At 32.8% G+C, this 13563-nt stretch overlaps 1 protein-coding gene across 1 annotated transcript in view; it reads left to right on the top strand.

The window, feature by feature from the left end:
• Positions 1 to 13563, top strand: part of LOC129229565 (nephrin-like) — a 228269-nt gene that overhangs the window by 152629 nt on the left and 62077 nt on the right. Inside the window, exon 4 of the mRNA XM_054863892.1 lies at positions 10729 to 10786. Coding sequence (XP_054719867.1) covers positions 10729 to 10786 — 58 coding nt within the window. The remainder of the gene's footprint in view (positions 1 to 10728; positions 10787 to 13563) is intronic.

Genomic DNA, 13563 nt, shown 5'->3' with positions numbered 1-13563 from the left:
GGCTGATCTGCTCGAAATTACCTTCAGCAAATTAACCCTAGAAAATAAAATAGCCAGGCAATTAATTTATTGTTTAACCAGATTTTCCAGACTAATTTCGCGTTCTTCAATTTAACTCTGTAAAAATGTCTTTTGTTAAGGACGTCACGAATAGTTTCTGAACAAGGGAGTTGGAAATTTTAAAATAGTTTACTGGCAGAGGAAATTAAATAGAATTTCGATTCCATGACAGATGCCTGGACTGGGAATCGCAAGATAACTTTCTTTGCTATTCATTTTTGAATGTAATGTGCTATGATTTTAAACGAAAATCGATTTTCGAAACAAAAGGACATTGGAGGTATTTTCAAACGTGTGTGTGTAGGGCAGGGAACAAAGCATGTAATGCTTCTTAGGTATTACTTGGAACGTGTATTAAATGTCTGGCAGAAAAGGAAAATATATCTAATTGCTTTGAAAATTCGGTTAAGGAACTAAGACGAATTCGTGAGTTGAATCAAATACACTATATTTTAATAATAAGATTCACTAGTATGACATTTGTATTGGTACAAGAATTGGTATTTATCATTTAGATTTTAAACCTCTACTGCTCACTATGATTCTGAGGTAATGTCAACTTGTATCATGATAATTCTTTAAAGGAGCGTTATTCTTTTGTTGACCAGTGTGGTTTAGTAGGTGCAATAAGGCTGCTAAGCAATTAAGTTGTAATCACATTTCTTCAGTAATTAATTCTTAAGCAGAAGTAAGACAAAGTGCTCATTAGTGTTGCCACTAACTTATTATAAGGTTTGTCCAAATGAAAGTGAACTCGTGCGATAACATCAGAATAAATGATTCGATTGCAGCGCCGACTGCACAAGTATGTAAAGGGTGGTATGAGTTATGCATCTCAGTTGCCGTTGAGCGATTAAACTTGTTCACAGTAGAGGAAATTGTAGAAAAAGAAAGTAATACTATACATGTATGCGCACAGATCGGAACAACGCGAGGTAGTGCGGTTTCTGGTTGCGGAAGGTGAGCGTAATGCGAACATCTATCAGAGAATAGTAGCAGTGGAGACCGGCCCAAGCAAACATCGCGATCACCAATGATGCCATTGCCTTCGTTAATGAAATGATCAGAGCTTATCGAAGGTTCAAGACCTGTGAAATCAGTGACGAACTCAACCCGAGTAAAGGAACGGTTCACACTATCATCCACAAAGCCGCCCACACATCTCGCAGGAAACCCAGACGACCCAAAACAAATTCCGTTGGGAAGTTTCGGAGCCCCCCCCCCCCCCGTATAGTCTGGACTTGTCACCCTGTGACTTCTATATCTTTGAGCCACTTAAGAGAGCATTGCAGTGGAAACGTTTCCATTCGGGAGATGAAGTGAAGGAAGCCGTACAGGACTACCTCAGGAATCAGCTCCGATCTTTCTACAGCAAAACGCATCGACCTGCTGCCGCAACGCTGGGACCTGTGTTTCAAACGCCCATGGCAAATCCTTTTCATTTACATTAAAAGTATTATTTTTATTCAACTTGTCCCTGTTTCATTTGGGCGACCCTAAAATATTGTAGGATTTCAAACTAACTTTCTGTCAAACTTTTCTAACGTATTAGTGTTGAAACTTAGATATAAAAAAAATAATTTGATTCTAAATTGAGAAAAATTGATTCTAAATTTCGTTTACTGCCAAATTCTTGTGCAAATTTGTTTTCAACTAAAGCCATTTTACATTCACGAACAACACATTCGCAGTTCTAGTGCTTGACTACGCCACCCTGCGAGTATTTATGAAATCAGTCAAAAACGTGAAACATTTCAATGACGCGTGGACGAGGCATATGTCTAATTGGACATCCCATATGGTACGTAATTGGGCCGCTCTTAATTCCACATCAGTCATTAGGCATAGACGTCCGTGTCTTTCATTGTTTATTTACACAGAGAGTAGACTGAGTGCGAAGTAAAAACAATTTTCAGAAGGCAATTTATACAAAGCTATTGGATTCAGATGACTCATTATTAGACAATGCCTTCTTTACTAATAATAAAGCTGAAAGTCTCTCTGGATCTCTCTCTGTCCGGATCTCTGTCTGTCAGGGACCTCTGTGACGCACATAGCGCATAGACCGTTCGGCCAATTTTCATGAAATTCGGCACAGAATTAGATTGTAGCATGGGAGTGCGCACCTCGAAAAGATTTTTCGAAAAGTCGATTTTGTTCTTTTTTTATTCCAATTTTAAGAAATATTTTCCCGAGCAAAATTATCATAAGATGGAGGAGTAAATTACCAAGTTATCATAACATGGAACCGTAACATGGGTAAGCCAATTGGCGAGAAATTCATCATACATTATTTGTAAATATACAACCGAACCAAAAGGCCTTTTAATTTTCTACTACGGACAAAACCGTGCGTGGTGCCACTGGTAGTAAATAAAACCCAAAATGTTTAACGACTTTATTTATTTCTGTTATAAGAAAATCAAATCTTAAAAGAATAAAAAATGTTATGCAAAATTGCTGAAAAACAAAACTCATGTTTAAATTGATGGTACATATAGATAATTTATCAAACATGACCTTCAATTCAACTTCTTTATGCAAATAAATTAAGTAAATATTTTTAAAAATACCAATAAACTTCGATACGCTTTAAAATGATTATGTTTCAGGACTTATTTTTAAAATTAAAAGTCAGAAATTGCAAAATTATTCATACGAAGTTGTAAAAATATAATAATGAATAATGAAGAAAAATGTTTATTTCGTTCATGCTACGCTACATTTTTGCGTCCTCAACATCTTCCCGAAACTCAATTTTCAGCTTTAGTGAAACCGTTAACTTTTACCGCATTTTCAAAGTCAAAATGATCCATCCAAAAGATTTGTTTCGATGCACCCGTAGCCACGCTCTTAACATAAAACCATAGCTCCTTGGATTAGAATTGCAAATGTTATATTAAGAAAGCTTCCTTCTAAACGCAACGAAATAACTATTCTAGAACTTTACCGAGAAATTGAAATTCCGTCAATAATGGAGGCCAATAAAACAGCAGGAGGCAGGAGGTAATTTTTGTGTCGGTTGAAAGAAATTCATATGTCGGTTTGACTATGAACGCCATATTGTTGGTCATGCCCTGAATGCATTAAATCATGAGTTGTTTTATTTGCGTCGCCAGTTTTAGAGACTTATTTGAATAGAATAAGTATTTGTGAGTCAGAATATTAAAATTTACGGTGTCAGCAGGATATATTATTTTTTTTAAATTTTAATTTCATCGACGTTATAACTGCAAGATAACACTAAAATGGCGTCTTCACATACAATCATGTTTTATATGTAATAACAGGAATTACTAACTACCAAACCTAGTTTCACAGCCAATGATTTTTCTTTGCAAAATATTTTACACAGCAAAATTTACTCTTCTGTAGCTGCAGTCCCCTTTCTAAATCTTTAATTGCTAATTGCGAAAATGCAACCTATAATGGGGTTGTTTCCTTCAGTCAAAAGTACTACTTTGAGTCACTGAAATTGATAGAATAAGCAAAGAAATTAACCTGGAGCGAGAAAAAAAGATCATTTTCCCAACCCTTAATTTATATATATTTTTTTTAATGTCCAATTTTGAAAATCAGGCGTGGTCTTTATGACGTCACGAATGATATGCTTTGGCGCATCTGGCTGCCGCGTTTCCACGTTATCATAATCAAGAAGCGAAATAAATATTGCACACTCTACGCTTGCTATATCGTTGCCAACATATGTGAGTAAAGGAGCGAATTAATATTATCGGTGAATGGCATCAGTGAATGGTATTTCATCATTTGTGATGTCATCGGCAGAAGCGAAAACAATGAAAGCGCACCGATTAAAGTATTTTTTTCAATATTAAACTTAGTCAAATCATTTAAAAACGTGGTCAGATCCTATGTTTTTAAGCAAACTCTTTCAGAAAAAAAAATACTTTTAAAATTTTGGAAAAAACGACCCCATTAATCCATTAATGCTATTCGTTAGTCAAATAAACTATAGGAGGCACTAGGGTCTCTATATAATTGCGGTTGAATGAAGTAAAACCATGTGACCTGTCCGATAAGACAGCTGTAATGTTCGCGTAAAATTAGAAAAGTTTACCTCTTTGACTGATTTCTTCAATCACCGCAGGCTCTTACCTCTAGAACTGTGAATGTAATGTAAGTCATTTTTGCATACTTGAAGCATATTGAAACTCAACATGTTAAAATCTGGCTTAAAAAACATTTTGAATATTGCAGGAAAATAATTAAATTTAATTATGTCTCTTCGTTTAGAATTAGTTTATTTTATATTCATATTAATCAGAAAATCGCCCGTCAAGGTATGACGGGCGAAAGTTGCATCTACATTTGAACGAAGCAATCGCCTGTTAAGTGATATTTTGTGAGTTGAAAATTTATCCGTAACTCCTGTGAATTAACCTAAACTCTAGTCGATAGCGTTCATTGTTGACCACTTTATTCGTTTCTTCATTCTTCTAAAACTAGTCTTACCAGTAAAACAGTTAAGTTACCGGATCCAGTTCAGCCTTGTCAAAATAAAGCATTTCCCTGCATGTCAAGCATTACCAAAAAATATTATCAAATTATCATGCCGTGGCACGCGTTTTCATTGTTGGTGACGTCAGGAGCGTTACTCGATCACTGAATTGGCTATTATAGGTATGAGGATTTTTTATGATCTGAATTTATTTGCTATTCAAAGTCATACAATTATTAACTAATATTATTTTATTTTTGTTAATATTTCCTTTGCCTTTAAAGTTAAAAGATGCATTTGTGAATCATTCTACATGTATCTTATATATGTGTTTTTATGTTTTAAATAAATAGTATACGTTCGTCATTATGTCCCAAGAATTCGGGCCAAACATAAAGCCAAAGTTTTAAATCCGAAAAAAAAGCTTGCTAAAACAAATAGAATTGAACTGTGGAATATTGCATTCTTTTGAAACGATGCATTGTTGAAAAAGTCAGGAATCAAATATTTATAGTTTACTTTAATGGTTTTCTGTGAACATTCTGTGTAACATTCTGAGAAAAAGATCAAATGTATTTTATTTTTCTTAGAAACTAGAACAGACAATTATTCAACTTAGTGCGCTAAGGTAAGAAAAGCTAAAGCCAAGACAGGCAAAATGTGAATCGATATTGATTAAAATCTTTCAAAGCAAAGAAATAAAATTTTGATACGGGTTCGTATCCATATAAAAATGAATATTGACTCCAAAACGCTGAGTAGAATAGACTTTCTCAACAATTGTAAAACAAATAACCGAATGTTTGAAATAGTTATTGTACACAATTGGATTTCATTCCAACGCTTTTCACAAAGGAACCATCATTATTTAAACTTGCTCATTAACAGGTCAAGGCTCATGAAGCATTGAAAACAAATACAATTTTGGTATTTCATACAGAAAATACAAAATACATACATGATTTGATAAAATAGTTCTGTTTTAAGGATTTTAACAGACGATATAAATTTAGACTCTCGCTCTCACTAACGGTAAATGCCAGCGAAATGTATTTTTGAGCATTATATAAAATACTTTCCGATGCTTAAACTAAAAATTTGGATAAGCATGTTGAAGTTCTTCTTGATTCATTTTTCATAGGAATATATTTTATTTCCTGTCTCATTTTTTTTTTCAAATATTGTTTTCACAATACGTAACAAAAATTAAATATTAATTTAACCCGGGAAAATTCGCGGTAAATTTCGTCACACGAAAGCTCGCGGGGGGCTCCTAGGCCCGGATTAGTTATTTCATTAAATTGAGTTAACAAACTAGAAAAAAAAAATTGTATTTTCAACACTGAATTATAAGTAGATAAATAACCTCTAAAATATGTTTTAAAAAGTAAGGTTTAAGAAAGTTTTATGATACATGAATCTAAATCTTCTTCTAAGCATGACAGATGATCCCTATATTGTTCTGTGTCAACTTCTTCTTCATTAAGGGAGTTCTCATCAGCTGAAACCTCAACTAACAAGGTCTGCAACCTCTTCATTTCATCTTTGTAGCTTAAATAGCGATGCATTTCACAACCTCTTTCTTTACATTCACATTCTGAAATGAAAAGCGTGAGCGCTCGCTCCGGGCCTCTGAGTCCCGAACCGGAATTTTCTGGGGAAAAGGGGGTATGTACATTCCTGAAAAGCATGTGGTCAGTATGTAGGTCACATTGAACGCAGCTACTGAGGACCTCATTCATTTCCGATGAAGGAGTGATTTTTTGGAGCGTAGTTTTGTAATGACCGGGCTTGAGAGACCCGATGCTAGTTATCCCGGGTTAAACCTCGCAAAGCCTTCTTTTTCTCTTTTGGTTCAGGGCTCTACATAAAAAAGCAGATAGTGTCATAGTCATCACCATGGTACTTTTCAAATTATGAGCAACGATGTTAAAAGAAAAAAAAAAGCAATACGATTTGCCTTTTGTTTTTCAATTGCCAATTGAAATTAAACGAAAAACAGTATGCAAGGTCACATTGTTATTCTGAATACAAATCAGTAATAAAAAGAAGGGTTTTCTTCTGAAATTTGAAAGTATTCTCATTTTAATTTTTGTACCACATATTGAGAAAGGAAATAGAGTTTCAATAAAATGTTCAATCAGAAAAAGAGAAACAAACGTGGCGATGAAATAAATGCTATTTTTTTTTTAATTTTAACTAAAATAAAGATAAATGGAAATTTTAATAAATATGCAAAGCTGAAAAGAAATTAAAACAGCAAAAGATACAAAACCCGATAAAGCATTTCTGTTTTCAACTTTTTACATTCAACTCAAATTGAAAATTAAAAAAAACATTAATATATAGGTGTTAGTTTTCCTCCCACTTGGTTTATACACCTCCGTCAAGAAGAATATTCGATCACGAAATAATAAAGAATCTTTCATTTCAATTTATTTCTTCGACATCGCTTGACTTTTAAGCATCAAATCAAGTTCTCTAAATTAGAATTGCAAATGCAATGGTAAAATATTCTCATAAGGGGGAAAAAAGTCACCCTGGAAGTTCTGCAGGAATTTAAAACTCTTTCGGTTATGCTCCTCATTAAGGCAGCAATAGCTCGTCTAAGAAACTTTATACTTATTTTAAGCAAAAAATTCATGCAGTTTGAAAAATTTTAAGTAATGGAAAAAATCGTGCTCAAATGCATTATTCGAATTTGAAACATGGAAAATATTTTTTATGTGTTATAAAAATGAATAAAAATTTAAACGTGTGCTAATCAAGAAAATAAATTAAAGAAAATAGGAAATAACTGAAAATTGAAATTAAAAATTTAGCTAGCATTTTGATTGAATAAAGCTTACTTTTTTGAAGTGAACGAATATTGCACATACGTGAATCATTTTAGAAAGCATTCATCAAATGCATATTTTTTCTGCGAAAAGGTGTTGTTTCTATTAAGAATTAAAAGCATTTGTTATTACCAAAACAAGCTACCCAATTTAGTTAGCGGCCATTAAAGAAGTGCTAATTACTAGCTTTCTTTTTTATGAAATATAAACGGGGTCGTTTCCAAAATTTTAGAAGTATTTTTTTCGGAAAGAGCATGCTTAAAAACATAGAATCTGACCATTTTTAAAATAATTTCTTTTAAGTTTAATATTAAAAAAAAAAAATACTTAAATCGGTGTTCTTTCATCGTTTAACGCTTCTGCCGATGACATCACAAATGATGAAATGCCATTCAGTGTTGCCATTCACGGGCCAAATTATTTAATTCGTATATTTACTGGTTGGTAGCAAGCGTAGAGAGCAATTTTAATTCGCTGCTTGATTATCATAACGTGGAAACGTAGTAGAAAGATGCGGCAAACTGCATCATTGTGACGTCATCAAGACCATGCCTTGTTTGAAAAATCGGACATTTAAAAAAATTAATTTAAAAAAAACTGTTGGGAAATTTTCTGGGTCTATGTTTTTTTTTTTTTTGCTTATTCTATCCATTTCAATGACTAAAAGTAGTACTTTTGACTGAAGGAAACCATACCATTTGTACTCACTATTGCCAAGTTTGTTATCTATACTGATCACTATTCTTTTAGAAATTGCATGTCCAAGTTGTCTACTTTGCGCAATGTCACGCCCGTCAAATCACGAAAAAAATCCTGTTCAGTAAAAATAATTAAATTCATCAAAAATATCATCTATTAAGTTTCATTTAAAGGTCTTTTATAAGAAAAAAATGCTATAATCATGTAACATCAAAACATTCAGAAGGATTTCTAGAAATATGAGTATAGGTGAAAACTCATGTCTCGCAAGAGTCACACCCGTCACAGGATTTTAAACACTTCCTTAAAAAAAATGAAAAGTCCTGCAGTATTGTTTCAACTCAATTATTCAAGCAAATGCAAAGTTAAATATGATTAAGATACTGTGTTAGTATATGTTTACTCGTTTAGTGCTCAAACTGTTCGTATAAGGGGGTAAACCAGTTTAGACGGATCAAAAAATCCATTTTTTTTAAATGTCATAAAATATTAGTAAAAATATTCAAGTGTGACCAAAATTTTCAGTGAAAAATTCTGATTAGTTCTTATGCTATGAGCACTTAAGTGACAGTGGAAATTAGAAAACGTTCGCAGCATTTTTTATTTTTTTCAAACGCGTTTTGCTCAAAACGACTTTTTTTTTAACTGGTGAACATTCCAGCTCAAAGAGTTATAGACCAATCGTTCTGAAAATTTGTGTGAATATTCCTAACTCAATTATGGGTCATTCTTCAAAAAGTGTAACTTTTCTGTCACACACCTTTTACTGTAAAACTTTTAAGGAACAATTCATTTAATAATGCTTTTTAATTTCATCAAAAATGTATCTAATTAAACCTGACAACAATTGTTTAATAAAGATTTCTATTTTAACATATTTTTGGTTCACAACATGTGAATTCTTACCTCCGTGGCATGTCACACATCTACTGTGACTGTATATGTTGCTTAATAACTTGTTTAGTTAAAAGTATATACATATTTATTTATTATTCCTTTCACAAGTGTCTCAAATACTAATTGTTTAAGTATATTTAACTTTTTAATATGGTGTTTTAGTTCGTTTTAGTAGGAGAAGGAGTCATGTCACACAATAAATTCTCCCCTCCGTTACATAAACAAAATGTCATTCCTCATTAACACGTGGCAGTAATGACACCAAATTTTATTTTCCATGATACAAGCGTTCCTCCTTGTTTATATGTGAGATTTTTGTCGAAAAACAAGAAGATAGATTTTGCTCTAAAAACTTAGTCTGGTTATTCTGATTTCTCACCTCCGTGAACTTGAATTTCAGGGATGTAAACTAATGTAAACGAGCTGATGTTTGCATCACATGACTTCCTTTTACTCCAATTTAATGTCATTTCCCCATTATTGGCAATTTTAATGTGATTCAATTGTTTACTCTCTAAATATCATCAACAGTGGCCAAATTGAAACCAAATTCAAAATTTAAAAAAAAAATCGCCAAATTTGTCGCCAAGGTGGTGACAAAACTTGGCGACTAGAAGACTGGTGATATATCGCCAAGTGTCCGACAAATTATAACACCACTTGTGTTTACATCAAAATTAACAATGATTTCCCCCCAAAAAGGGGCAAAAGACCCTCTTAGGAACATCCGAATGCAACCAAAAGGGAAGGTGCTCAACTAGACCCCACTAGGAGTCTACGTACCAAATTTCAACTTTCTAGGATATACCATTTTTGAGTTATGCGAGATACATGCACATCTACACACATACGCACATACGCACATGCATACGTACATACGAACGTCACGAGAAAATTCGTTGTAATTAACTTAGGGGTCGTCAAAATGGATATTTCGGGTGTCTGTAGGCTACAAGGCATATATCCACGTGTGGTCGGATTGAAAAAAAAACTCAACATTCATTATGGGGTGAGAAAAATGGAAATTAAGGCCGATTTTTGAGTGAAAATTTTTTCGCGAATACAATACTTCCTTTTTTATAAAAGGAAGTAAAAAGAAGTGAATATGTTTTCATATGCTTAACATGTGCAGATTGTTGCAACGAAGAAAAATATTCCCCTGAGGCCTATATTAATGGAAAATGCCTTCCCTCTGTGACAGACCTTATCAATGTCATTATTTCTGAGGTGAAAATAAATGATGTAGGAAAATACATCAATCTTAGGCATTCTACCAAAATTATAAATTGCCGGTGTATTCTCAAATTTACTAAATACTATTTTTAACACACATTTGAACTAAAAGGATAACTACTAACTAAACCGTACTTTAATTAAGAGAGCTTAATATTAAATTCCCACTAATCATTAAAATAGCTGATTGTTTGCACAATTAACAAAATCGAGGCCAATTTACTATCAAAGTGGTAACTTTGATAGTTAATTGGCCTTTAATATTTACCATTTCACTTTGTCCCGCTATTTTATTTTACCCCACAATCCTACATATCCAAAAACTTCCATAAACAGTCCTCTCGTTGAAAAAGAATGGACTTAAAACTCTCAACTGCTATATTTTTTATCTCCCCACCCCCCTCCAAAAAAAAAAAGTTATTTATTTTCCCTTTTCTTTTTCCCTCCTTTCTTTTTCTTTCCCATATGAATTTGTGATATTCACTGATGTATGCTACGAATACATTTGACAACTACAGCACTCATTTAGTTATTATTTTCCAGGTTGGTCCAGCACTGAACAATCAACCGATTAGAGCAGAAGCACGTGTTAGTGTTATAGGTAAATGTTTACATATTATTTTGGTTATTCGAAAATATTTTATCTATAAATATGATCAGGATTTCGTAAAAACAGCACTTGACATAAAATGCGTAATTATTTTCTTTGCTCTTTCAACCCCAGCCCGCCTATCCATGATGGACCTCGATTTATTTTAACCTTGGAAGGGTATACTGCTGGGAACAGGTTACTGGCAGTATGAGCAGAAAATAGTTTTCGAGATAGTTGGAGAAACGCGTTTTGGATTTAATAGTATTAATAAGGAAATGTTGAAATTGGGTGTTTTTTTCCCCGCTTTTTTTTTTTTTTTTTTTATAGTGGAAACCAAATAAAGCAAGCTTGCAGAATAAAGCTAACTTACATTGAATGACAAAAATTGAATGAAAATTTGTAGTTACTGCCCACTGCAGAATAATGGTGGAGATGTTTTAGCTGTTTGTCGGGTGGAAAATAGGTTCTTGCGTGTGCGCACTCTTAAAATTTTAACCCCGGCTGCTTTTCCTTATTGAGATTAATTAGTCGGGTTCAAAGTAATTGACAATGTAAATAAACATTGAGTTTTAAATAGGTAAGGGGCCATTCATTAATTACGAAAGGATGATTTTGGCAATTGTTGATCCCCCTCCCCCATGTAAGGATACGTAAGATCCCCCCCCCCTTCTTACGTATGATTCCATAACGGTTTTCAAAAATAACGAATCTGACGTCACTGGAATCGTTGTTAAATTCACGTGAAAAGAAATATTTCCTAGAATCTAGACTGAATGTTTTTTCGACATTTCTTTGTACACATGTATGATGAGATACTAATTAAATACAGAACATGCCATACATAGTGCGATATTTTTAGTATATTTTACACTAAATCATTCTTGGTAAAACAAATAAAAAACAGCTCATCCAAATATGTTTTTTTACCTTCCAGACGCAAATGAAATATGATCACTGCCAAACCACTTGACCGCGCGATCTCTAATATAAAATATCGATATGGAAAATATTACGTAAGAATGGGTTTGACCTCCCCCCCTCCAAGTAATGGTATGTAGAGATCTTTTCAATTCCCCTCCCCTCGGGACCATTACGTAATTAATGAATGGCCCCTGATCTGAAAAACAATAATAATAATCGCATCAACAGAGCTGTTTTTTTTTTGAGAAAAAAGACAAGTTAATTGAGCAGAGAACCTAATTTCAATAAAATGTATGAAACCTGGATTTCTAATTTCAAACCAAGAAACTTCAACTAAATAGATTAATGCGTGGTAAACTAGTCATGGAGGATGCCTCCCCTCTACAGTCTGTATAATGTGATCATTTCTTCATTTGCAAATTTTAGAATTAGGATAAAAGTTTTAATGATTTGAAAATAGGGACATTTTTTGACTTAATTTAAAGTGAAAATATTTACTGTAACTCAACAGAGAAGTCTCGAACAGTTGGAATTTTTCTCACAGTAGGTGGTGATCATTACAAAAAAATTATTATGTTAAAGCTTCACAAATAGCAACTACAGAAAGCGTTTCCAGAGTTTTTTTTTTTTTTTTTTGACACAGGTAAAGGGGTTCCTTGCAATCCCGAAACATGGCAATGACTCTGTCACTAATAAGATTTGAACGTTGCTATTTTCTCATAATTTATCGCAGGAAGTAAACATTTTATTTGTAAAATTTAATCATGTTCAATGACACAAATGGCGTGCGTTACGAAGGAAGTTTCAAATAAAAAATAAATAAGTAAATAAATTATTTAAAAAAAAATAAATCAGTAATATTTCTTTTTTTTTCGCTTATCCTATATATTAATAACAATTTTTTATCAAGTAATTAATTTGTGAACATTGTTGAGCACAAAGAGTTAACAAAATCAATTTTTTATACGGGATTAAAATAAAATGATCTCGGGGATTCTCATTAACATTGTGTGTCTATTAACAATTGATAGAACCTATAATATTTTTAGTGATACCTCCTCTCTTGGTATAAGTAATTAATTTAATAATTCCTTAAAAGCCTAGTTATTGTAAAAAATTATTTCATAAACTACTTCCCATTGCGGCTAGATTAGCCGCCAATCGAAAGGAAAAACAAATTACCAGTAGAGTTACGAGGAAGAATGATAGGAGAAAAAAAAGTTATTAACTTTATATAATTTCTCCGTCAATTAAAGTCGTGGAAGAGCAAAGCCTCCAAAACATGATGCTAGAAAAACTACGAATATATTGATGCCTAGTTCGATCAACAAATCTTTAGCTTTCGAAAGAAGTAAGAGTGACATAGATACTTACATACATACGTAGATGGATACACCCAATTTTTAATAAAGTAAGATTAAGTATTCATTACCTTCTGTTGTCGTACAATATTTGTTCCAATAATTTTCAGGTGAAACGAACAGCTAATACTTTTTCCCCCGAAACTTTCTTTTTCAAATTTTTAAAAAAAAAAAAAAAAAAAACAACAAGAATTCATTCTGAAGTATTTTTCTTCCCTCTTTTTTTTTAATGCAATCCCCTATGGTAATAGAAAAAGGCGGATGCAAAAAACAACTATCGTTTTTTGTACTGTTTTGCACTATATATTTAGTACTATGGTTTTCTTCTGCTATTAGTAGCTATATACTGCTAGTTAATTTTTTCTCTGTTTAAAGCCCTATTTATTAAAGATAGAAATAAATTAAGTTAGTCATCGCTATTTATTTACGAAGTCACGAAAATAGATGCACGGTTAAAATGAGAATGGTGAAAAAAATACTTGTTTTTTGAAAATTAATGCACAT

Source organism: Uloborus diversus, chromosome 9, assembly GCF_026930045.1.
Source record: "Uloborus diversus isolate 005 chromosome 9, Udiv.v.3.1, whole genome shotgun sequence".
Taxonomy (NCBI): domain Eukaryota; kingdom Metazoa; phylum Arthropoda; class Arachnida; order Araneae; family Uloboridae; genus Uloborus; species Uloborus diversus.
Note: the sequence above shows the minus strand (reverse complement) of the source record. Positions and strands in the feature narration are given on the sequence as shown.